The sequence below is a fragment of the Pinus tabuliformis genome, chromosome 2_2 (assembly GCF_031772625.1).
Source record: "Pinus tabuliformis cultivar Carrire ecotype Pingquan chromosome 2_2, CPIR1, whole genome shotgun sequence".
Taxonomy (NCBI): Eukaryota; Viridiplantae; Streptophyta; class Pinopsida; order Pinales; family Pinaceae; genus Pinus; species Pinus tabuliformis.
In genome coordinates this window covers 999,952,410-999,979,737 of record NC_142300.1, presented here as the reverse complement: position 1 = coordinate 999,979,737, position 27,328 = coordinate 999,952,410, and the positions used below count along the sequence as shown (strand labels likewise).

The 27,328-nt window shown below is 42.1% G+C and overlaps 1 protein-coding gene across 1 annotated transcript; it reads right to left on the bottom strand.

Annotated features, from left to right (window-relative positions):
• On the bottom strand, positions 1–26,680 carry LOC149196741 (uncharacterized). Its single transcript, XM_089408415.1, has 3 exons — positions 25,249–26,680; positions 22,118–25,152; positions 1–972 (listed from the first exon to the last, which is right to left on the bottom strand). The coding sequence occupies exons 1-3, from the start codon at positions 26,678–26,680 to the stop codon at positions 1–3; spliced, it is 5,439 nt and encodes a 1,812-aa protein (XP_089264541.1).
• Between the last annotated feature and the right edge of the window lie 648 nt (positions 26,681–27,328).

The window sequence follows — 27,328 nt, the reverse complement described above, 5'->3', positions numbered from 1 at the left end:
TCATTGCTCCAGCTCATTGATCCTCGTGTTCCCACTTGTAGCTTGATCATAGTCTGATTTAATTATTTCTGCTAGGTCCTTCCACTCCCTGTGCCCGCGGACTGCTCTCCATTGATTATCCACCGTGCTGCCCCGAACTTTACAGCCCCAGTTTGCCATGAAATCGGCCGCCTGGTTTCCTTTCCTTCTAACGTGGTTTATAATTTTGTAATTAATTCTTTTCAGAAGATCTGCAATTTCCTGGATAATTCCTGCCGTACGCCAACTATTTGTGACCTTCTCCCAATCCCGACCATTGCTAAGCTTTTTCAGAGTCTCGACCGCAATCTGAGAGTCTCCAACAATTTCTAAATTGGTGTAACCGTTTCTTACAGCAATTCGCAATCCCTGGTGGAGAGCCCAGAATTTTGCCTCGTTATTAGTCATTTCTCCACCCCAGTCTGCGAAAATCCACCTTACCTGCTTGTTACTATCCCGAAAAATGCCCCCAAAATCAGCTTCTCCCGGGTTCCCCTTCGAGGCCCCGTCAAAGTTTAATTTGATAAAATTTCCACTAGGGAAGCTAAATTTATCAGGGCTTTGAGTCCGCATATCCAATTGAGAATTCTTCTTGAAGTGAACCATCTCATACTTTAGGTTTAACTTGTTCAGAATTCCCTCCTCAACCGGGTTGGCCTTCCAATCCTCTCCATCCCACTTTTCAACCAGGATTGTTTCTCGCATTAACTTGACTGCTCTTTCCCAGATTACTTCAGGCTCTTTTTCTGTATTTTGAAATACCCTGCGATTCCTCTCCTTCCATATCATCCACATTACAAACCCTAAGATGAGACTCCACGCTCTTTTGACCACTCTACACTGGAAAACCTCCTTATTCCATTGAAAGATCGTTTCATTGAATTCGCTAGGAACAATCTCGGATTTACCAAATGCTCGTTTGGTGTTCATCCACAGCGTCTTTGCGAACGGACACTTAAGCAGAAGATCATTTCTAGTCTCCGTATCAATGTTACATAGACAGCACCTCGAAGGACCATTGAAGCCTTTTTTTTGAAGTTGATCCCAGGTTAAAATCTTTTTCTTAGTTTCCAGCCAAATAAATATGGAGACTTTAGGCCACCAGTTACTTTCCCATATCATTTTCCAGTCTAGATCCTCTTCACCTCTGGTTTGGGTATCAGTTAAGAAATAAGCTTCTTTGGTGGTAAAAGAGCCCTTCATAGAATTCCCCCACCTAAGGATATCCTTACCTGTGCGGGCTTTGATTTTTCTAGATTCTGTTAGGTACCTATATCAATAGGTTTCATATTTCATGATTGGCAGATTCAAGGGCCAAATATGCTCTGCTTTGATGGTACAAAGATCCCATATTTTCAAGACAACAAGGTGTGTGAATAGGTTCATGTTTACTCAAATTTTGATGGATGGTCCAACAGCCTAACCTGGACCATGCCATGTTTAAATTTTCTGTTGTAGAATAGAGAAAGAAGTCTGTCCAAACAGTCTAATCTTGGCAGACAAGTAGCTAGGTAGAGAATTAAGGTTCCCAACTGCTTAATCTGGGGCCTTGGAAGGAATAAGGGCAGTCTTAGATAGAAAAAACAAAAGAAAAAGCCAAATAAAAGAAAAGGCAAGTAAGGGTCTGCAAGTCCAAATGCACCCTCCAAGAAGAAATAAAAAAATGCTAGGCAAGTAGCTGGGTAAGTAGTTGGGGTTGCAGAAAGGTTGTCTTTACCATTGCAGGTGTGTTAACTTTGTTTACCAAAGCAAAGTCAATGAATTAAGAAAGTGTTCTTCTTCATCAAGTTGCAGCAAGCAAAGGAGCATGTCTAATTCCCCAAATTCCCCTTCCACTCTTATTACTAACATCCCTTCATCCATGGAGATTGATGAGAAAATTCTAAGGTTTTATGATGGTTCTTGTTCATTTAAAAGCCACATTTCTTGTGTAAAATTCTTTTCGTTTTGATCTACTCCCTAAACTAAGTAAGTTTCAAATAAACTTAGTGATTTTCCCCTTCATTCTCATTTTCCCCATACTAACTCTAACTCTACTATGTAAATCCCCTATATCACCTTTTCCCTACTATAATAACACTATGGTGTATAAATCCCAGCACTATGTACATATCCTCCTCTTGACACTATAGCCAAATAAGTGGTCAAGGGAGACTTTAGTCCATCTGGGACTGTGGTCAACCCTATCTTGGAGCTGCTCTAACCTCTGGTTATGAGCAGCAACCTCTTCCCTCAGCCCTCACCATTCCTCTGCTCAAAAACACAAAAAACCCCTTTTTCCCTTGCTAAAATCACTCCTATAAACCCCTTTCTCTTATAAAACCCTTGAAAAACCCGAAAAATCCCCAAAACACATGAAAAACCCCCTTTCCTATAGTTCTCCGCTGTAAATATTTAAATGAATATTTAATTAAGGCCGGCGGGACCCCCAAACCTGCACGATCCGTCGGAGGGCCCGCCAGCCGTCGATCTTCCGCCACCCATGATCCAACGGTGGGCGGTCATTTCTATTCCCCGACCTGCCGACCTTTAGCGTCCGGGGAAAATGGTTTTCCGCCCCGTACAGGGACGCGTGTCAGATGTTGGGGTTGTTCGGAGCCCCCCTACCCAATACCACTCATCAGCAAAGGCGGTGCGGGGAACCCACTTACCGCCATTCCGATACCGCCGTCCCTTATGTCATCGTTGCGTCATCCTGACGTAGCACCTTTCACCCACCCCCGCGCCATGTGATCCTCCACGTACTCCTGCCACCTTATTCACTCGCCACCATGGCTCACACCTCAGCAGCCACGTCACCTCCGTACCCGGGCCCCGCCATGACGTCATGCTGACGTCATCGACGGAAAAGCGCCAAATGCATACTTTTTCCAAATTTAACGTTATAAACGACCAAATGAGCCGTTTTGGGTCATTTTCACGCGCAAAAGAAATAGCCGTTGTCAACCAGCTGCCGCGAAATTTGTCCCCAGCCATCAAATTCAACATTTCGACCGCTACAAGTCCAGAATTCGACGGCATTAAACCTCCACAGCCCGGCCCGCAAGCTTCCAAGCTAGTTTTTCCAGGTATTTCACCAGTTTTCCCCACTTTTGTCCATGCATTCCAATTCTCTGTAAATTCACCATTAAAAAACTGGTAAAAATCCTAAATTCAACTCTGTTTGTTACCTAAAGTAAGCCCAAGCAACCTGCATCACCCCTGAACTATAATTCGACATTAGAGCGGTCATTCCGCGGGCTGAAACCATAAAATTGTCCTCGAGGTGCTCGGCATTGTTCCCTTTTGCCGAGTACAGGCCAGCTGCATTTTTACCAAAAGAAACCTCATTACCTCTGCAACTTACCCTTGGTAGTTCACGTCCCTGAGAGGTTGCAGCAAACTGCAGAAACCAGCTTGCATTTTCACTAAGAAAAACACTTCAGACTTGGTCTGTATCGGTCCTATTACTCAAGCTTTTAAAAAGACTTTGTAAACAATTGCCATCACCTTATTTCAAATCAAGTTTTACAATGGCTGCTTCTGCATCCTCATCCCTCAGTGTAGCTCCATTGAATCCAACAAATAGAGAGCTGGAGGCCTTGCCATTGGTTGACAAGGACTGTCTTATTGAAGACTTTGAGGGAAACAAGGACTTCTTGCAAACTTTCAGTCAGTTGAGAGAGGACTATAAGGATGGTCATGGTACACATGGGATATGGGAGTCAAACCTACCATATTATTGTCTCCCAGCTGTAAATGTCTTCCCTGAAATCATTCACCTATGTGCTGAAAACTATAATGTGCAGCACAGAACTGTTAGCACTCCATATGGAAGGATCCTCTTCTACATCAATGCTGAGTCTATCAACAAAATGTTACATTTTGATCAGACAGAATTGCTAATCCCGTTTTCCATAAGCTATTTGCTAGAGACTGGTGAAAAGATGACCAGTGAGGAGATTCAAAAGGTCACCAGAGATTTCATGAGACCTGAGTGCCAGCCTACAGAGCCACCTCCCTACCTGGGTATCCATTTCAATGATATAGGCAAGCTTTTACTGGACATGATTGCCTATGTGCTGGGATACAAAAACAGTGAGCATGTGGACAAAACAATGCTAGTATTGCTATCTGCATATAGCCCTCGCCAACCCCCTGCCAGGAAATATAACTTTGCTAAATTCATTGCCAATAAGATTCATGATCAGCTGAGCAAGGTGGACAGGCAGGGGGTCTTCAGGTACTCAGCCTATATTTACCACCTATTCATGTACTACCACTCTGAAGCCTTCCCATGCTACATCAGAAGGCTGGATCACAAAGGGGAAAGAAGATCTGTTATCTTCTGGACCTCTGTCTTTCATAAGGTCACAAACTCACCCTATACCTACTGTGAATTTGTTGACCAATTTGTATACCCAGTCCCTTGCCTGTTGATGAAGTCCCCTCCTCCCAGGGTATCAAATGAGATAAAGAAAGCCCTGCAGCTTTCTAGAAAATATAAAATAGGTGACTGGTACCTATATGAGAACCATACTGTCATTAGGATCTATGGCTGTGAGCTCTGTCCATACAGGCTCCCAAAATATGTACCTATGAGGTTATTTGCCTTGGAATATTACAGGCAGTTGATTCAGTCAGACCTCACCCATTTCCACAACGCCAAAAAGAAGGCTCACCTCAAGTTCAAACACGAGTTGGGCCCCTTCATCATGAACCAAAAATAAGGGTGGGAAGAGGCAGACCTAATCCTCAAGGACAAATACAAGTTATCCTATAGTTTTCGGTGGGTCCATTATGACCCTCAAGGTTTCATCACTGCTAGAAGAAACAAGTATAGGCTTATAGGCATTAAACATTGCCAGTACTCTCACATTGAAAAATATGCCAACCTGCAAGAATGGCAGATGGACACTCTAGTTGAAAATCTAACTGAGGAAGAGAGAATGATAAAGAGTAGGAGGGAGCTTGAAAAGACTATTGACCTAGACTATGTGCAGCAGGTACCTTTCAGACCGCCTTATTCAATAGGAGAAGGGACCTCGGCTACAAAGACTGCACCATAGGCACCTTCTACATCAGCACCAGTGTTAGATAAAGGCAAGGGTATAATGGGTACAGAAGAGGAGGTAACAAAAGAAAAGTCTGCCCCTAAAGCAGAGCAACAAACAGGGCAGCAACAAGAACAGCAGCAAGGGCAAAATGTCCCTCCACAGACTCAGCTACCAGCAGCTCCAACACTGCAAATTCCACCTCCACAAAAAGAGCCAGTAACTGCCCCAATCTTACAGACCCCAGCACATGAGGAAAGGGGAACTAAAAGAGATAGAGAAGAGTCCACTCCTCTCAGTTGATCCTCCCACCAGCCAGAAGCCAAAAGGCAAAGAGCAGACTCCCCAGAGGTAGAAGACATTACTGATGATGTCTTGGAGAGTGAAAGAAAAGACAAGGAGGGCAGTCAACACACAGGTACAAGCTCCTTTCAGCAGGAGCAAACTTTACAACACGGCTTAGAGGTGTCCTCCTCTTCCCAGCTGACCAAGAAGCCCAAAAGCCCCAAGGCTTCTTTCAAACAGATAAAAGCTCAGAATGAGCTGCTAAGGGCCGAGGTCTACAAGCAATTCGTAGATGCAACACCAGCCCAGCAAGAGAGACTATTGTCGGTATATGACATTCAGCAGGAGAAATTGCTCCTGAGCCACTACAAGCCAATGGGGCCGGACCCCAAGACACCTGCAGATTTCATAAAGACAAGGGTGGAGGTCCTAGCCAGGGATATACATCCCATGGACCAGATTGAACTCCACAAGCAAACTGGAGAGATGGTCTTTGCAACCCTAGTAGAGAAGGCCACCTTGGCCCATGAGCTGAAGGAGTCCCTAAAAAACACCAACACCCAGTTGGATTTTGAGAGATTGTCATCCCAAGCCAAAGACAACAGAATAAAGTCCCTGGAGGAGATCATCATCAATCTAGGACATGATCCTAGTGATCCAACGGGTGTAAAGGCCCTCATGAAGAAAAAGGATGATGACTTGAACGCATTAAAGAAGAGGTTGAAGCTGCAGCCCACAGAGCACCCTCAAACAGCAGAACTTCAAAAGCAAAAACGGGCTGAGGACCAGCTAGACCTCCTAATGCAGCAAGACCAAAGGATTAGGGAACTGGAGAAAGAGCTGGAAGGAATATTACAGGAAAAACAAGCAGATTCCACTTCCCAAGCTCCTCCAACTACATCAACAACAGCAGCAACTTCAGGGGCAGCAGTGCCCCCTACAGCAGGAACAGCAGCAGCCTCAGATGCCAGTCCAAGTATAGAAGAATTGACCAAGGTCGTCAAAGCAATGGAGCTCCAAGCAGACGAAATAAAGAAGGCCAAGGAAAAATTGGCAGAACTGGACTCCAAGTATACCAACTCCAAAATGACTGTAGCAGAACAGGGCAGAGAAATAAAGGCCCAAAGAGACAAGATAAAGGCTTTGGAAAAGGAGCTGAATCTAGAGACAGCTATGGCTGACATAAAGAGAATACTATGGGCTAAAATTGGCCAATCCATCAAACAGCAGTGGAGGTCAATAAAAATAATGCATGAGCAGATGGATTTGATGGGCCAAGCACAAGTGGAAATTCAGAAGGCCAAGACAGTACTAGGAAAGAAAACAGAACAGGCAAACAGGATGATAGACTTCCTGAATAGACAGGAAAGGGAAGAATTGGCAGCCATAGGCATTCCCAACAGAACAGAAGCTGTCCTCTCTTCCAAGAAGGCACTAACTCTAAGAAACTACATACAAACAGTAGAGAGGAAATTTTTTGAAATGCAAGCAGATGTGGAGGAATACAAGGCCAAAATGGGAGTGCTGCAAGCAAAAGGCCTGCCCAGCTTGCTAAGTGGTGCAGGAAAGCTGATCTCCCTAGATCAAATGGCCAACAGAATGGCAACCACTATTGAAAATCAGATTATTGCATCTGGCAGTACATCTGAACCAGCAGGGCCTCCTACAGGACAGAGTTTATATGAAAAACTTGAAGGCATGTTCTTCATTGAGAATGAGGTGAATCACCTGTTTGAGACCCCTCCCAATCTTTACAGACATACAGAGGCAGAGGAAACATTGATAAAAATACGCAGGCATCAAATGCCTAAGGAGGATTGGTGGCAGTTTATGCTTCAGATTTTGCCACGGTAATTCCAGCTGTTTGGTCACTGCCAGCTCCAGGTCACTAGAGGACAAACAGCGGAAAAGGGTTAGCATTTAAAAACAGCTAAGAAGTGACTCATCACATAAGACGATGACAGCTAGCCAAGTTTTGAACAATGCATCTCCAACCGACTCTAACAGCCATAAAGACCAAATATCTTCTGACTATTTGACAGCTGAAGCATAAAGGAATTTCGGCTGCATTCACTCCTTCAGCTACTGCATTCCGGAGATTAGCATATCATAAATGAGATATTAACTCATTTCGTTGATATTTTTGATGTAAATTTTGTATATAAACTCCCCTGAGTAACTCATAAGGGGTTGGTAATTTTCTCTATGAGAACACTTGGATTGTACACTTTCAGATTGATCTAATACAAAGGGCTGGATGAGCTCAATTATTTCCTGAAATATTTGATGTCTGGAGGATGCTCCATGTGTAGATGTAGAATTCCTGTGCTGTCTGATGAAATAACAAGTTTTTTCCTTCAAACTTTGTTCCTGTTTTCTTATGTTTTTCAGATCATAATCATGTTCCACTAAGCTAGCAGTAAAGGAAAAGAATAGTACAAGATTTGTTTTACTACACCTTGCACTCAAAATTTACTGCTATGAATGTTTTGTCTTCAGGATTACTATGCACATGAATTCTTAACTGCTCATGTCTATATTGATTCAATACGTATGAAAATTGCCTGGAAATTCTTAATTGCTTCTAGGATAGTATTCCCTTTGTGTTTCTTCAGCAGTTCACTGCAGGATTCTTCATTGCCTTGCATTAACTGGATACACTCCACTCAATCTCTAAATATAAACGTTGTTCTCAGACACTAATCTGGCTTTGCAGCATCACTACAGTATCAAAGCAGCACATCAAAGACCTAAGGACCACTGACTCCATAGCCCAATGGACTAGAACATTTTGGAAATTGCATAAGAACCTGGACTGAAATTATCACCCAACTATAACCTTAAAACAAAACCGAACTCATATCTAGCCTAAGATCATTAAAAAAAAAAACAAAGATAAATCATAAAGAGAGAGCCCTCTCTGATTGCAGCTTTGCTAGAAGCTGTAATCCAAAGATTGGTTAGTGGTTACCCTGGCCATATTCCCTTAGAGTCAAAGGGAACAACCTGGGTGTTAACATAAATGGCGACTCCACTGGGGACTGCTTGAGATTTTTCAATTACTATCTATCTTCCATAGCTACTATCAAGCCTGAAATCAGTCAAGAGGCCTTTAAACTGTTTCTGTATCACATTGACAGCTTTAGGGAGGAGCTTTTTTGGGGAATCTTCATCTTAGCTTTGAAATATATATAGCCATTCCAAAAATCTTCATCCAGTCCTTGCAGATATAAAAACTTCCTGTAAAAACCTAAAAAACAGCTAGAAACTGGCTCCTAAGAAAAATCCACAGCATACTAGGGCAAATCCTGACCCTAATCCACCCATCATTGTTGATAATCCAAATACCATCCCTAGAAACATCAGGAAGCAACAAAGGCAAGATCAACCTGTAGATTTGACCTCAGATACAGATTATCCTAGCCTTTCTACTCCATTTAAGGTCCTTTTTCGGTCTATTCCAAGTTCCCCTAGTTCACCATCCACATCTCAAAGCCCTACTCCCACATCTTCATCCACTGCACTTATTCCCTTGAACCACACTCTAGGTTCAGCCTCACCTGTTACCCCTGTCACACCCACTGTTCCTATTAGCTTAGCCACCCCTGTTAACCCCCTACACCTTGTAAATATGGCAAGATATGCACCCTTGCAGTTGCCTGCCAATCCTGCGGCTTTGCCTCAGGATTACCAAACTAAGATCACTTACTTTGACTCCACTCGCCCTTACTCTGCCATCCAACATGCCAAGAGGATGCAAGATCATTTTGAAAGCTATGAAATAGATGATGACAGTGTGAGGATGAGAATCTTTGTCCAAAGCTTGACAGGTGATGTTAGAACCTGGTTCAGATCACTTGCAGCAAATACTATCACAACCCTTGATGAGCTCTATCAAGCATTCACTAGAAGATGGGAGAAAAAGAAAGATCTCTTACATATACTGGGTGAATATGAGACAATCAAGAGAGGTCCTCAAGAGACAGTGCTGGAATATTGTGCTAGATTCAACAACGTATACAATGCAATACCACAAAACCTAAGACCCCCTCCTGATTTGGCCTTATACAAATTCCCTGATGGATTTGACCCTGATATGGCATTTCAGCTAAAGGAAAGAGCCCCTGAAAGCCTAGAAGAAGCCCAAAAGGTAGCTGTTACAGTAGAAGCAAACCTAATTGCCAAAAGAAACAGGGCAAGGTTAGAAAAGAGAAGCATATATAAAGAAGAACCTACAGCCTTTGATCAGAAGTTTGATGCCATTCTCAATAGCATGAAGAGATTGGGTGATAGGGTGGAGTCGGTGGAAAGAAAAGCATCATGGGAAGCACCACAAAACAACCCCATAAGGAATCCAAATTTTAGGAGAAACCCAAACCCAAATAGTGGCAGGGCCAATGCTGATCCAGAAATCAGACCTCCATTTCAAGAAAACTTTGCTGAAACATCTACTTCAAATGAACGAGAAGATGATACCCACATCAACTTGATGGGTTTGAATGATGGGCATCAAGTTTTCCTAAGTCGAGAAGATCACAAAGAGGATGACTTTCCACAATTCCAAACCAAATCAGGTGAGTCATTTGACTTCAAACAAGGCTATGACACAGCTGTTTATGAAGTTCATAAACAGTACAAATTGAGGAGCAGAATGGTAAATATAACACAGCCTGAGAAACCAAAGTACAGGTTGTAGCCCAAAAAGGCCACAGTCACTGAACCAATTAACACAACTGATTTGCCTACAACAGAGGCAATTGTGGAAGAGATCACTGAACAAATGTCCTCAACACAACAGCCACTGGCTGCACCTTCTTTACAGCCCAATCCAGGGGACCTTCCTCAAGACATTAGGGTAAAGAACAAGGCCCAAGATCAAGGTAAGAACCAAGAGGAAAATACAGTAAACAAAGACAAGGTCGCTGCTCACAACATTAAGGTGCAAACTGAAAAGCCTTTTGATTTGGAGGCTGAAATTGGCAAACTGAAAGTGGCTGTTCCTCTCTCAGAATTGGCCAAACATGACATTTATAAACAGCAGATCAAGAAATCCCTTCAACTCACTCATAGTAAAGATAATGTCAATGTGTTGGATGACACCCCAGAATTGTTGTTTGGCCCAGAGGTTGATGGGAAAATAGCAGTCACAGGGATATTACCTTTCTATGTTAGTTTGCATGTGCATGACAAGATACTGCACAATGCAATGTTTGATTCAGGAGCCTCTCATAACCTCATGCCAAAATCAGTGATGGAGAGACTGAATCTAGACATTACAAGACCATAGAAGGACCTATTTTCATTTGACTCCAGCCAAGTTAAGTGCTTAGGTTTGATAAAAGACTTGTGTGTATCCCTTGTCCAATACCCAAACAAAAAAATCCTGATGGATGTTGTAGTTGCTGATATCCCACCCAAATATGGAATGCTGTTGTCAAGATAATGGGGGGCTAAACTCCAAGGATCATTACAGTTAGACATGTCATATGCCACAATCACAGTCTTTGGTCAACCCAAGAGACTATATAGAGAATCCCTCATGAAATATATGGTCAGCGGTGAAGAGAAACCTCAAAACTTTCCCATATATGTTGTCCATTCTGATATAGATTCATACATTCTCTTCAATAACAACTCAGGTCTAACAGACAATGATGAAACTAAGACACCGAAACCAGAGCAGGGATGTAGTGAAAAAATAGCTGCTCTAGAAGTAAAGATGATCCAAACAAGTGATGAAACTGTCCTAAAAGATGAACTAAATAAAAAACCAGAACTCCAACTCTCAATCCCAGACCATAGACAAGTTATCAGAACTCCCCTACAACAAGAAATCTTATGGTTTATGGAGTTTGACGGATCAGTCAACAAGTTAGGGGCAGGGGCTGGAATCTGGATACATAATAAACAAAACAGTCATGCAGAGGGCAGAGCTTATAGATTGAACTTCAGATGCACTAACAACATGGCTGAATATGAGGCTCTTTTACTAGGTCTCAAACTAGTAAGGTCCTTACAAGCCATAAAAATTTCAATCCTAGGAGATTCAGACCTAGTTATCCAACAAGTCAAGGGTAATTTTGTCACTAATGACAAAAGACTGAGGTCCTACAGGTCTGCTGCTGCTGAGCTATTAAAATCATTCACTGAATTTCAGATTACTAAAATTCCTAGGACTCAAAACCTTCATGCTCATAGCTTGGCCACATTTGCAAGTACATGCAAGCTACCTTTTGAACCCCACCACAGCTTCACAGCTGAGATTAAGCACAGACCATCTGTCCCAAACAATGTCAAGGATTGGCAGGTATTTGATGATGACATGCAAATAAATAACTTCTTGACTCTGCAGCAGGAATTTTCAGGAACAAGGATTGACAGTGATAGAGCAAGTCAATCACAAATACAGTGTGAAAAGGACAACAAAGCAATATCACCCAAAACAGCTAAACAAATGTTAAAACCCACAATTTTTAACAAAGACAACATACTAGAAATTCAACAAATTGATGATGAAGAAGAGACAGCTAATGATGAAGCTGAGGTGATACAATTAAAGGACAATTTTCTTCCCACTGGTTTAGCTCCATTGGAAGATATGTTTGATTCAAATGATGTTCCCAGTAAACCAAAAATGCAGCCCCTCAACACTGCCATAGAAGAGTGCAACATTGGGACTGCTGAACAGCCCAAAATCATAAAACTGTCTGCTGCCTTACCACCTGATCAAAAGCCTAAATACATTGATCTTTTCAAGGAATTTCAGGATGTCTTTGCTTGGAGTTATGAGGATTTAAAATCCTATGACACCTCTGTGATTCAACACACCATACCCCTCAAGCCAGATCAAAAGCCCTTCAAACAAAAGCTTAGGAGAATCAATCCTATGCTTCTCCCAGCAATGGAGCAAGAAGTACAGAAAATGTTTAAAGCTGGCATCATAGCACCAATCAGATTCTCTGATTGGATTTCTAACTTAGTCCCTACAAGAAAGAAGACTGGTGAAATAAGGCTCTGTGTTGACCTTAGGAACTTGAATCAAGTATCCTTGAAAGACAATTACCCCTTACCCAAGATGGATCACATTTTGCAGAGAGTAGTGGGGGCTTCCAGAATTTCTCTACTTGATGGATTCTCAGGTTTCAACCAGATCTTAGTTCACCCTGATGATCAGGACAAAACAACATTTACAACTCCATGGGGAACTTTCAAATATGTTAAAATGCCTTTTGGGTTGAAAAATGCAGGGGCTACATTCCAAAGAGCAATGGATATTGCTTTTGCCAAGGAGATTCATGACTTCCTTGTCATTTATCTAGATGACCTCACTCCTTTTTCCAAATCTGACCAAGAACATTTGAAACATCTGAGACAAATATTCATAACTTGTAGAAAATATGGAATTTCCTTAAATCCCAAGAAATCCCTGTTTGGATTGGAGGAAGGTAAGCTGTTGGGTCACATTATCTCAAAGGATGGTATTAGAATTGATCCAGACAGAATCCAAGCCATCCTACAAATGCCCCATCCAAGAAATGTGAAGGAATTACAAGCCTTCTTGGGGAAAATCAACTTTCTAAGGAGATTTATCCCAAATCTGGCCGAATTAAGTAGGTTACTCAATAACATGCTTAAAAAGGATTCAAAAGTGAAATGGTCAGTAGAAGCAAGTCAAGCATTTGAAGGTATAAAGGTGGCCCTTACCCAAACCCCAGTTCTAACAAATCCACAATTTGATAGGGAATTCATCATATTTTCCTTTGCCTCCCAACACACAATTGCTGCTGTTTTATTACAGAAAGATGACCAAGGAAATGAGAAACCCATTGCTTTCTTTAGTAAAGCTCTTAGAGATGCACCCTTGAAATACCAGATCATGGAAAAGCAAGCATATGCTTTGGTCAAAGCTATCAAAGACTTTAGGATATACATCCTATACTCCCATGTCATAGCCTATGTACCAAGCCCAATTGTGAAAGACATACTTACTCAAGAAAACTTAGAGGGTAGAAGAGGAAAATGGATTGCTAACATTTTGGAATTTGATATTGAAATAAAACCTACAAAACTGATAAAAGGGCAGGGCTTGGCTAAATTAATGTCTGAAACAAATTTCCAAGCCCTGGACATCAACCAACTGGACAGTGAACAGGAGCTGGCGACTCCAAAGATCAATGTAGCCTTTGAACAATCCCCCTGGTATTCTGATATCTGTTATGTGTTACAAAACCTGTGTGCTCCCCCAGGACTGTCCAGAACTAAATGTAGGTTTGTGAAAATGAAAGCCTCAAGATTCTGTGTTATGAATGGCAATTTGTTTTGGAAAAATCATGAGGGTATCTTACTAAACTGCTTGATTGAAAATGAAACTAACAAGATCAAGGAAGAATTCCATGCAGGTGATTGTGGTGGGCACTTATATTGGAAGTCCACTGTGGATAAAATACTGAGGGCTGGTTACTATTGGCCCACTCTGTTCTCTGATGTTAAGAATTTTACTACCTCATGCCATAAGTGTCAAATATTTGAGGGAAAAAGAAAGCTGCTGCCACTTCCCTTGAGGCCTATTGCAACAGAAAGACCTTTTCAGCAATGGGGCTTGGATTTCATTGGAGAAATTCACCCTTCATCTTCAGGCCAACATAGATGGATCCTCACAGCCACAGATTACTTTACCAAATGGGTTGAGGCCATCCCATGTAGACAAGCAAATGATTCAACAATTATTCAGTTCTTGGAGAACAACATACTGTCTAGATTTGGCTGCCCCAACAAGATAATAACAGACAATGCTGCTGCTTTTAGATCCAAGAAGATGGTCAACTTCTGCCACAAATTTCAGATTACTTTGGGCCACTCCACTGCTTACTACCCTCAAGGGAATGGTCTAGCTGAATCATCAAATAAAAGCCTGGTGAACATTATAAAGAAAGTGTTAGAAGAAAACAAGAAGAATTGGCATAAGAAACTTGTGAATGCCTTATGGGCAGATAGGCTAACAACCAAAAGGTCCATTGGGGTCAGCCCATATGAGTTAGTTTATGGACTAGAAGCCAGATTTCCTTCCTCACTGGGGGTTCCTGTCATGAAACTACTGCAAGAAAGTCAAGCTGAACCCAATGATATGCAAAGGAGAGTCAATCAAATTATCTGTTTACAGCAAACCAGAGACCAAGTTTATAACAGAGTTCAAATCCTTCAAGAGAAGCTGAAGAAAGCTTTTGATAGAAGAACCAAAGCTGAAGACTTTTTTATAGGGAACAAGGTCCTCAAATGGGATTCAAGAAGGGAAGATAAAGGTAAACATGGAAAATTTGATTCCCTTTGGAGAGGACCATTTATCATCCAAGCAGTACAAGGAAACAACACCTACTTTCTTAAGAACCTTGATGAAACTGATCTGGATGAAGGTCCTGTAAATGGCAGGATGCTGAAGCACTATTTTGATTACCTTCCATGAATATAGCCTAGTTACTCCCTTGTACATAATTTACTATATGTAGTGTTCCTTTCAGCATGTAAATAACTTAATTTCAAGGATTTTTGCAGAAGCAAGCAAGGGTTGTATTTCAGCAAGTTTTGTAAATATGACAGATGACAATTTTGATGTTTCAAAGAAGACAAAGGCCCAAATTGTACTAAAAGAGAAGTCGAAGAGCCAAGGCATTCTTACCTGCTGTTCTTGGTCTTTCATGAAGAAAAACCATCCCCATGTGGAGCCACTATTAGGTACCTATATCAATAGGTTTCATATTTCATGATTGGCAGATTTAAGGGCCAAATATGCTCTGCTTTGATGGTACAAAGATCCCATATTTTCAAGACAGCAAGGTGTGTGAATAGGTTCATGTTTACTCAAATTTTGATGGATGGTCCAACAGCCTAACCTGGACCATGCCATGTTTAAATTTTCTGTTGTAGAATAGAGAAAGAAGTCTGTCCAAACAGTCTAATCTTGGCAGACAAGTAGCTAGGTAGAGAATTAAGGTTCCCAACTGCTTAATCTGGGGCCTTGGAAGGAATAAGGGCAGTCTTAGATAGAAAAAACAAAAGAAAAAGCCAAATAAAAGAAAAGGCAAGTAAGGGTCTGCAAGTCCAAATGCACCCTCCAAGAAGAAATAAAAAATGCTAGGCAAGTAGCTGGGTAAGTAGTTGGGGTTGCAGAAAGGTTGTCTTTACCATTGCAGGTGTGTTAACTTTGTTTACCAAAGCAAAGTCAATGAATTAAGAAAGTGTTCTTCTTCATCAAGTTGCAGCAAGCAAAGGAGCATGTCTAATTCCCCAAATTCCCCTTCCACTCTTATTACTAACATCCCTTCATCCATGGAGATTGATGAGAAAATTCTAAGGTTTTATGATGGTTCTTGTTCATTTAAAAGCCACATTTCCTGTGTAAAATTCTTTTCATTTTGATCTACTCCCTAAACTAAGTAAGTTTCAAATAAACTTAGTGATTTTCCCCTTCATTCTCATTTTCCCCATACTAACTCTAACTCTACTATGTAAATCCCCTATATCACCTTTTCCCTACTATAATAACACTATGGTGTATAAATCCCAGCACTATGTACATATCCTCCTCTTGGCACTATAGCCAAATAAATGGTCAAGGGAGACTTTAGTCCATCTGGGACTGTGGTCAACCCTATCTTGGAGCTGCTCTAACCTCTGGTTATGAGCAGCAACCTCTTCCCTCAGCCCTCACCATCCCTCTGCTCAAAAACACAAAAAACCCCTTTTCCCTTGCTAAAATCACTCCTATAAACCCCTTTCTCTTATAAAACCCTTGAAAAACCCGAAAAATCCCCAAAACACATGAAAAACCCCCTTTCCTATAGTTCTCCGCTGTAAATATTTAAATGAATATTTAATTAAGGCCGGCGGGACCCCCAAACCTGCACGATCCGTCGGAGGGCCCGCCAGCCGTCGATCTTCCGCCACCCATGATCCAACGGTGGGCGGTCATTTCTGTTCCCCGACCTGCCGACCTTTAGCGTCCGGGGAAAATGGTTTTTCGCCCCGTACAGGGACGCGTGTCAGATGCTGGGGTTGTTCGGAGCCCCCCTCCCCAATACCACTCATCAGCAAAGGCGGTGCGGGGAACCCACTTACTGCCATTCCGATACCGTCGTCCCTTATGTCATCGTTGCGTCATCCTGACGTAGCACCTTTCGCCCACCCCCGCGCCATGTGATCCTCCACGTACTCCTGCCACCTTATTCACCCGCCACCGTGTCCTGCCACCCTGGCTCACACCTCAGCAGCCACGTCACCTCCGTACCCGGGCCCCGCCATGACGTCATGCTGACGTCATCGGCAGAAAAGCGCCAAATGCATACTTTTTCCAAATTTAACGTTATAAACGACCAAATGAGCCGTTTTGGGTCATTTTCACGCGCAAAAGAAGTAGCCGTTGTCAACCAGCTGCCGCGAAATTTGTCCCCAGCCATCAAATTCAACATTTCGACCGCTACAAGTCCAGAATTCGACGGCATTAAACCTCCACAGCCCGGCCCGCAAGCTTCCAAGCTAGTTTTTCCAGGTATTTCACCAGTTTTCCCCACTTTTGCCCATGCATTCCAATTCTCTGTAAATTCACCATTAAAAAACTAGTAAAAATCCTAAATTCAACTCTGTTTGTTACCTAAATTAAGCCCAAGCAACCTGCATCACCCCTGAACTATAATTCGACATTAGAGCGGTCATTCCGCGGGCTGAAACCATAAAATTGTCCTCGAGGTGCTCGGCATTGTTCCCTTTTGCCGAGTACAGGCCAGCTGCATTTTTACCAAAAGAAACCTCATTACCTCTGCAACTTACCCTTGGCAGTTCACGTCCCTGAGAGGTTGCAGCAAACTGCAGAAACCAGCTTGCATTTTCACTGAGAAAAACACTTCAGACTTGGTCTGTATTGGTCCTATTACTCAAGCTTTTAAAAAGACTTTGTAAACAATTGCCATCACCTTATTTCAAATCAAGTTTTACAATGGCTGCTTCTGCATCCTCATCCCTCAGTGTAGCTCCATTGAATCCAACAAATAGAGAGCTAGAGGCCTTGCCATTGGTTGACAAGGACTGTCTTATTGAAGACTTTGAGGGCAACAGGGACTTCTTGCAAACTTTCAGTCAGTTGAGAGAGGACTATAAGGATGGTCATGGTACACATGGGATATGGGAGTCAAACCTACCATATTATTGTCTCCCAGCTGTAAATGTCTTCCCTGAAATCATTCACCTATGTGCTGAAAACTATAATGTGCAGCACAGAACTGTTAGCACTCCATCTGGAAGGATCCTCTTCTACATCAATGCTGAGTCTATCAACAAAATGTTACATTTTGATCAGACATAATTGCTAATCCCGTTTTCCATAAGCTATTTGCTAGAGACTGGTGAAAAGATGACCAGTGAGGAGATTCAAAAGGTCACCAGAGATTTCATGAGACCTGAGTGCCAGCCTACAGAGCCACCTCCCTACCTTGGTATCCATTTCAATGATATAGGCAAGCTTTTACTGGACATGATTGCCTATGTGGTGGGATACAAAAGCAGTGAGCATGTGGACAAAACAATGCTAGTATTGCTATCTGCATATAGCCCTCGCCAACTCCCTGCCAGGAAATATAACTTTGCTAAATTCATTGCCAATAAGATTCATGATCAGCTGAGCAAGGTGGACAGGCAGGGGGTCTTCAGGTACTCAGCCTATATTTACCACCTATTCATGTACTACCACTCTGAAGCCTTCCCATGCTACATCAGAAGGCTGGATCACAAAGGGGAAAGAAGATTTGTTATCTTCTGGACCTCTGTCTTTCATAAGGTCACAAACTCACCCTATACCTACTGTGAATTTGTTGACCAATTTGTATACCCAGTCTCTTGCCTGTTGATGAAGTCCCCTCCTCCCAGGGTATCAAATGAGATAAAGAAAGCCCTGCAGCTTTCTAGAAAATATAAAATAGGTGACTGGTACCTATATGAGAACCATACTGTCATTAGGATCTATGCTTGTGAGCTCTGTCCATACAGGCTCCCAAAATATGTACCTATGAGGTTATTTGCCTTGGAATATTACAAGCAGTTGATTCAGTCAGACCTCACCCATTTCCACAGCGCCAAAAAGAAGGCTCACCTCAAGTTCAAACACGAGTTGGGCCCCTTCATCATGAACCAAAAAGAAGGGTGGGAAGAGGCAGACCTAATCCTCAAGGACAAATACAAGTTATCCTATAGTTTTCGGTGGGTCCATTATGATCCTCAAGGTTTCATCACTGCTAGAAGAAACAAGTATAGGCTTATAGGCATTAAACATTGCCAGTACTCTCACATTGAAAAATATGCCAACCTGCAAGAATGGCAGATGGACACTCTAGTTGAAAATCTAACTGAGGAAGAGAGAATGATAAAGAGTAGGAGGGAGCTTGAAAAGACTATTGACCTAGACTATGTGCAGCAGGTACCTTTCAGACCGCCTTATTCAATAGGAGAAGGGACCTCGGCTACAAAGACTGCACCACAGGCACCTTCTACATCAGCACCAGTGTTAGATAAAGGCAAGGGTATAATGGGTACAGAAGAGGAGGTAACAAAAGAAAAGTCTGCCCCTGAAGCAGAGCAGCAAACAGGGCAGCAACAAGAACAGCAGCAAGGGCAAAATGTCCCTCCACAGACTCAGCTACCAGCAGCTCCAACACTGCAAATTCCACCTCCACAAAAAGAGCTAGTGACTGCCCCAATCTTACAGACCCCAGCACATGAGGAAAGGGGAACTAAAAGAGATAGAGAAGAGTCCACTCCTCTCAGTGGATCCTCCCACCAGCCAGAAGCCAAAAGGCAAAGAGCAGACTCCCCAGAGGTAGAAGACATTACTGATGATGTCTTGGAGAGTGAAAGAAAAGACAAGGAGGGCAGTCAACACACAGGTACAAGCTCCTTTCAGCAGGAGCAAACTTTACAACACGGCTTAGAGGTGTCCTCCTCTTCCCAGCTGACCAAGAAGCCCAAAAGCCCCAAGGCTTCTTTCAAATAGATAAAAGCTCAGAATGAGCTGCTAAGGGCCGAGGTCTACAAGCAATTCGTAGATGCAACACCAGCCCAACAAGAGAGACTATTGTCGGTATATGACATTCAGCAGGAGAAATTGCTCCTGAGCCACTACAAGCCAATGGGGCCGGACCCCAAGACACCTGCAGATTTCATAAAGACAAGGGTGGAGGTCCTAGCCAGGGATATACATCCCATGGACCAGATTGAACTCCACAAGAAAACTGGAGAGATGGTCTTTGCAACCCTAGTAGAGAAGGCCACCTTGGCGCATGAGCTGAAGGAGTCCCTAAAAAACACCAACACCCAGTTGGATTTTGAGAGATTGTCATCCCAAGCCAAAGACAACAGAATAAAGTCCCTGGAGGAGATCATCATCGATCTAGGACATGATCCTAGTGATCCAACGGGTGTAAAGGCCCTCATGAAGAAAAAGGATGATGACTTGAACGCATTAAAGAAGAGGTTGAAGCTGTAGCCCACAGAGCACCCTCAAACAACAGAACTTCAAAAGCAAAAACGAGCTGAGGACCAGCTAGACCTCCTAATGCAGCAAGACCAAAGGATTAGGGAACTGGAGAAAGAGCTGGAAGGAATATTACAGGAAAAACAAGCAGATTCCACTTCCCAAGCTCCTCCAACTACATCAACAACAGCAACAACTTCAGGGGCAGCAGTGCCCCCTACAGCAGGAACAACAGCAGCCTCAGACACCAGTCCAAGTATAGAAGAATTGACCAAGGCCGTCAAAGCAATGGAGCTCCAAGCAGACGAAATAAAGAAGGCCAAGGAAAAATTGGCAGAACTGGACTCCAAGTATACCAACTCCAAAATGACTGTAGCAGAACAGGGCAGAGAAATAAAGGCCCAAAGAGACAAGATAAAGGCCTTGGAAAAGGAGCTGAATCTAGAGACAGCTATGGCTGACATAAAGAGAATACTATGGGCTAAAATTGGCCAATCCATCAAACAGCAGTGGAGGTCAATAAAAATAATGCATGAGCAGATGGATTTGATGGGCCAAGCACAAGCGGAAATTCAGAAGGCCAAGACAGTACTAGGAAAGAAAATAGAACAGGCAAACAGGATGATAGACTTCCTGAATAGACAGGAAAGGGAAGAATTGGCAGCCATAGGCATTCCCAACAGAACAGAAGCTGTCCTCTCTGCCAAGAAGGCACTAACTCTAAGAAACTACATACAAACAGTAGAGAGGAAATTTTTTGAAATGCAAGCAGATGTGGAGGAATACAAGGCCAAAATGGGAGTGCTGCAAGCAAAAGGCATGCCCAGCTTGCTAAGTGGTGCAGGAAAGCGGATCTCCCTAGATCAAATGGCCAACAGAATGGCAACCACTATTGAAAATCATATTATTGCATCTGGCAGTACATCTGAACCAGCAGGGCCTCCTACAGGACAGAGTTTATATGAAAAACTTGAAGGCATGTTCTTCATTGAGAATGAGGTGAATCACCTATTTGAGACCCCTCCCAATCTTTACAGACATACAGAGGCAGAGGAAACATTGATAAAAATGCATAGGCATCAAATGCCTAAGGAGGATTGGTGGCAGTTTATGCTTCAGATTTTGCCACGGTAATTCCAGCTGTTTGGTCACTTCCAGCTCCAGGTCACTAGAGGACAAACAGCGGAAAAGGGTTAGCATTTAAAAACAGCTAAGAAGTGACTCATCACATAAGACGATGATAGCTAGCCAAGTTTTGAACAACGCATCTCCAACCGACTCTAACAGCCATAAAGACCAAATATCTTCTGACTATTTGACAGCTGAAGCATAAAGGAATTTCGGCTGCATTCACTCCTTCAGCTACTGCATTCCGGAGATTAGCATATCATAAATGAGATATTAACTCATTTTGTTGATATTTTTGATGTAAATTTTGTATATAAACTCCCCTGAGTAACTCATAAGGGGTTGGTAATTTTCTCTATGAGAACACTTGGATTGTACACTTTCAGATTGATCTAATACAAAGCGCTGGATGAGCTCAATGATTTCCTGAAATATTTGATGTCTGGAGGATGCTCCATGTGTAGATGCAGAATTCTTGTGCTGTCTGATGAAATAACAAGTTTTTTCCTTCAAACTTTGTTCTTGTTTTCTTATGTTTTTCAGATCATAATCATGTTCCACTAAGCCAGCAGTAGAGGAAAAGAATAGTGCAAGATTTGTTTTACTACACCTTGCACTCAAAATTTACTGCTATGAATGTTTTGTCTTCAGGATTACTATACACATGAATTCTTAACTGCTCATGTCTATATTGATTCAATACGTATGAAAATTGCCTGGAAATTCTTAATTGCTTCTAGGATAGTATTCCCTTTGTACTGCAGGATTCTTCATTGCCTTGCATTAACTGGATACACTCAACTCAATCACTAAATATAAACGTTGTTCTCAGACACTAATCTGGCTCTGCAGCATCACTACAGTATCAAAGCAGCACATCAAAGACCTAAGGACCACTGACTCCATAGCCCAATGGACTAGAACATTTTGGAAATTGCATAAGAACCTGGACTGAAATTATCACCCAACTAAAACCTTAAAACAAAACCGAACTCATATCTAGCCTAAGATCATTAAAAAAAAAACAAAGATAAATCATAAAGAGAGAGCCCTCTCTGATTGCAGCTTGGCTAGAAGCTGTAATCCAAAGATTGGTTAGTGGTTACCCCGGCCGTATTCCCTTAGAGTCAAAGGGAACAACCTGGGTGTTAACAGATTCAACCTCTTTCCTGTAAGCTTCTTGATGATCTTGACTGAGCTCTCTATCCCACTCAGTCGGGTCAGTCCAAACTCTCCAGCTTCCATCTGGGTCATTAGCTTTCCAGTAGTCTCTAACACATATTCTATCTCCTGCTATTCTATCCCGAATTTGATGGAGCCTCTGAATTCGATTCATTCTTTCTTTCTGTTGCCACCTATCTTCCCAGAAGTTGGCTTCTTCTCCCCCTCGGATCTCCCAGAAGGTATGCTTTTCCACCAGATCTCTGTTTTGACGCGCAAGGTCCCATATTGCTGACCCTTTAGGAGTATCTCTCTGATGTAAAATCTCAACTGTGGAGTCAGGCATATTGTATTTGGTTTTCCATATGACTTTCCAAAGATCATTGCCTCCCCTAAGCCAGCGCCACCAGAGCTTAGCTCCCAAAACTCTATTAAGAGTTTCAGGGTCCCTCAACCCTAAACCTCCTCCCTCTTTTCTCTTAGTTACCTGGTTCCAAGAAACTAAGGCCCACTTTTTCTTCTGGTCAGTCCCTCCCCATATAAAAGTTCTAATGATCTCTCGGATCTTAGCACATACTCCTAAAGGGGCAGCCATTATCGACAAGGGATAAATGGGGATAGCTTGAAGGACCGCTTTTGCCAAAACTATCCTTCCTGCTATATTTAAGACTCTGAAGGCCCAATTTGCTACTCTGTTTCTCAGCTTATCCAGAACTCCTTGCCAGTTTCTCATCTTTTTGGAGGTAAAGTCCAATAGATTACCCAAGTATTTCGTAGGCAGTTCTCCCCTCTTGAAGCCTAATAATCTTATAAGATGAGTTTTGACCTGCTCCACTGTATTAAATATGAATATACAGGATTTATCTCTGTTAATTTCCAGACCCGAAGCCTCAGCAAATAAGTCCAGAATTTTTTTAAGCTGTCTTACTTCTTTAACCGTTGGTTCCCCGAATAGCATTATATCATCAACAAATTGTTGATGAGTTAAAGGCAGATTATTTCCCCAGAGCTGTAAACCTTTGATTCTGTTTGCTTCTCTTTCTTTTTTAATAAATCGACCCAGACCTTCGGCTGCTAGGATGAACAGAAACGGGGATAATGGATCGCCTTGTCTAATCCCTCTAGAAGCATTAAAAGTTTTAGAGGGAGTACCATTAACCAAAATAGAGAAATTTGGAGAGGAAATCAAGCTATGTATCCATCGAATCCATCTCCTGTTAAAACCAAAACTTCCCAACACTTCTTCCAAATAATTCCAATTAAGCCGGTCATAAGCCTTCGACAAGTCCAACTTGATCATCATACCCTTTTGCTTCTTTGTTTTTAAAGAGTGAATAACTTCTTGAGTTACAACCAGCCCATCAAGGATCTGTCTACCTTCAACAAAACCTGTTTTTTCAGCAGATATTAACTTGCCCAGAAGGGGTTTTAATCTCTTGGCAATCAGGGATGTTATAATCTTGTAAATAACATTACACAAGGCTATGGGTCTAAAACCATTAGCATCTTCTAAATTATCCCCCTTTGGAATTAAAGCATAAAAGGTAGAGTTAATGGCAGGCCATACCTTTTGGTTCATCCTGGACTCTTCAATCAAATCGAGGATCTCTTTTCCCAGGAAGTGCCATCCCGCCTGGTAGAAATCAACTGTGAAGCCATCCGGGCCTGGAGCAGTGCCTTTCTTCATTGCTTTCACCGTTTCCTCTACCTCCTCTAAGGTCATTGCTCTCATTAACGCCATATTTTGGTCCTCTGTGACTAAACGAGGAATAGCTGAGCAGATCTCCTGAATTGCTCTCGATCTATCCATTTGAGGCTCAGTTAGAATTCCTTTATGGTGATCGATTAGGACTTGTTCTATCTCAGCTTGTTCCACCACTCGATTCCCATTCCTATCTTTGATGGATAGAATCCTATTGCTCTGTCTGTGTTTGATCATAGCCTGATGGAAGAATTTAGTATTCCTCTCCCCCTCCCTTAACCACTTTATTCTTGACTTTTGCCTCCAGAGAACTTCCTCCTGCTTTCGTCTTTCTTCTAGCTTTCCAAGGACTACACCTTCTTCTCTAATGCTTTCCTCAGATCTGCCTTCCACTATCATTTTTTGTTGAATAGATTCCATTTCTCCCTCCAGCTTTTGTTTTTCTTCCATAATGTTGCCAAATTCTTCCTTATTCCATTTTTTAATTCTACCTTTCAGCTCTTTCAGCTTCAACTGGAATGTATGCATTTTTCCTTTGCCTTGCACTGTACTTTGCATCCACCATTCTTCAACTTTCTTCATGAATTCTGGGTCCCTTAACCAGAAGGCTTCAAATCGGAAAGGTCTTTTTCCACGGTTCCTTTTAATATCTACCTCGAGTCTAATCGGCCAATGATCAGAACCTAGGGATGGAATGATTTTTGCTTCAACAAAAACATCCTTATTCATGATAGCTTCTGAAACTAGGAAGCGATCAAGTCTTGAGGCAATTTGATTTTTGCCCCCCCTCCTGTTGTTCCAAGTGTGTATCCCGTTGATGGTCTGGATATCTACTAATCTTAAATCCTCTATCATTTCATTAAACTTATCCATAAAGTGGTCCACCCTCCTTATCCCACCTTTTTTCTCTTCTAAGGATCTGATTAGATTGAAATCACCTCCTATGATCCAAGCAACTTCTGGGTATAATCTTCTGATGGTTTTCAGACTATTTATAAAGTTTTCCTTTTCCCCTGGGGAAGGGGGACCATACACCCCTGAGATGACCACCTGTTCCTTCGTACCTACTATCCTACCCAGGCCAGTAAGGACTCTACTCATGCTGGTCCAACTTTCTAAAATGATGTCATTAGGATTCCACAAAATTGCTATGCCTCCCGCAGCGCCGATAGCGTCTTGCCCCATAACTTCGTATTGCAGTTTATTTTTGTCCAATATTCTTTCAAGCTGTTGAACAGTAATTTTTGTCTCCTGTAAAATCATAATGCTAGGCTTCTCCTTTTTCAATTTTTCTTTCAGATATCTCTGTTTACCTTTACTATTCAGGCCCCTAATATTCCAACTGATAACAATCATTTAAAACTTTTGGTAGGAAGGGAAGAATACCTCTGACAGAGGTATCACTTTACCTGAGTTTATCAACGTCTCTCCCACAGTCTGGATGGTTTCACTCATCGTTTTTCGACCTCTTTTCCTACTATTTTTGCCAGAGCCGTCCATTCCCGCTTGTCCATTCCCCTGCTCACTTCCTATCATGACCTGCTGATTCATGTTCTCCCCTTTTTTTTCCTTGTACTTCTGAAATGCTTCCTTATACAGCTGTTTCTGTTTTTCAGGAATAAATCTGTTATCTAGATGCTTCCATTCCTGGATTAGCTGTTTCATGATTCTCTCCTCTTCCACCTCAATTTCTAGTTGGTTTTCCACATCCATCTGCGATTGTACCTCTGTATTTTCTGTCTTTCCGTCGGTCTGGGTCTCAATGATTTTTCTTAAGTTTGCACCTTTTCCTTTTTCCTCACTTACAATTTCCATTGGTGAGTTTCCGGGGTCTTCGTCGTCCTCCAGATTCACTTCATAGTCCTCGTTCTCGTTCTGCAGCACTTGGAACTTGTTCTGACTTGTTGTTTGGCTGGGTTTATCTTGTGAGTGGAATTTTGGACCCTCTTTGCTCTGCTTCCGTCTCCTTGTGACCTGTTGAAAACCCCTGTCCGCCTCCTCTACTTTTTCTGAATTTTTTTGGGATTCCTCTTGGTTTCTCCTTGATTCCTCCTCCTTATTCAGCGGGCACTGCCGGTATAGATGGCCATATTCATGACACCTGCGGCATCTAAACGGTATATGTTCATAGTCTATTGGCTGCTTCCAGAGTTCGTCATGATATTCTAACTCAATATTTTCTGGGAGGGGTTCTGCCAAATTCATGTAGACACAGATCCTTGCGTATGAAGTATATTTACCTCGTTTCGTATTTTCCGCAATTTTTACAAAACTCCCAATTGAATTCCCGATTCCTTCCAAGATTTCAGGGTCCCAAAATTCGTCTGGCAGCCCAAATAATCTAACCCAGATTGGGGCGTCGAGCATTTTTTCTTTCTCTGGGCTGTATCTTTCTTCCCAGTATTTCATGAACAGGCCTGCATTGTTCATGAAATATGGGCCTTCTTCGAAGATCCTGTTCTTGTCTTCCAGATTCGTGAAGATAGCTGTGAAAAACCCTTTTGCACCCAGTTTCAGATCTATATGGCCTCTTGGTCTCCACCTTTGGTCGATCCATCTGTACAGCTCTTTCTCTGATGGCCAGTACCCTATGAATTTACATATCAGGGCATGGTCCTTCATATAGCAGTTGTATTCCTCCAGTTTGTTGCATGGGATGACGTATCTCGGTTGTTTTTGTGCCCTAGGTAAGCATTTTCCTCCCATTCTTTTCTGCCATAGATTACCCATCACTGGGGTCGAGCTTTCCTTCTGATTATGTTGCATTCCACTTGCACTGGTCTCTCCTGCTACCACATTTTTGAAGGAGGGGATCTCTCCCCTCCCCTTTGGGTTGTCCATTTCCCCCTCAGCGCTCGCCTCGAATTGTTTCCTCTGGCTTTACTGCTGAAATCTCGTTGCCTGAGATGAGGGTATTTCGGGATTCTATTCCCCTCTGCGTTCTCTACGGGCTCCCTCGCCCTCTCGACCTCGATAAGCCTCTGTCAGCCCCGTCTGCTGCGCCGTCTGCAAACCCTAGCAGCGCGCATCCTCCCCAATAGCTCTCCTCATTGATTCAAAGAAACCATTTTTTCTATAGATTTTAATATGGTTTCTTTAAATAATAAAAATGAGTTAGTATATTGTATCAACTAATAAAAAAATTTATTTATAATATTATTGAAAACAAAATAATATTAATTATTATAACTAATAATATTAATTATGTGACATGCTTATTTTAGAATAGGGATATTTTCATTTTTTTAATAACAAAAATTATGTGGATGGGTGAGATTTAGTAAACTCTTGATAAGGGGCATAATATTATTGAAAACAAAACCATATTAATTATTATAAATAATAATATTAGTTATGTGGCATGTTTAGTTTAGAATAAGGATATTTTCATTTTTTGAATAACAAAAATTATGTGGATGGGTGAGGTGCTCGCAAATTAACGAAAACAAGTTACAAATTCACCATAGTAAGTTACAAATTCACCATAGT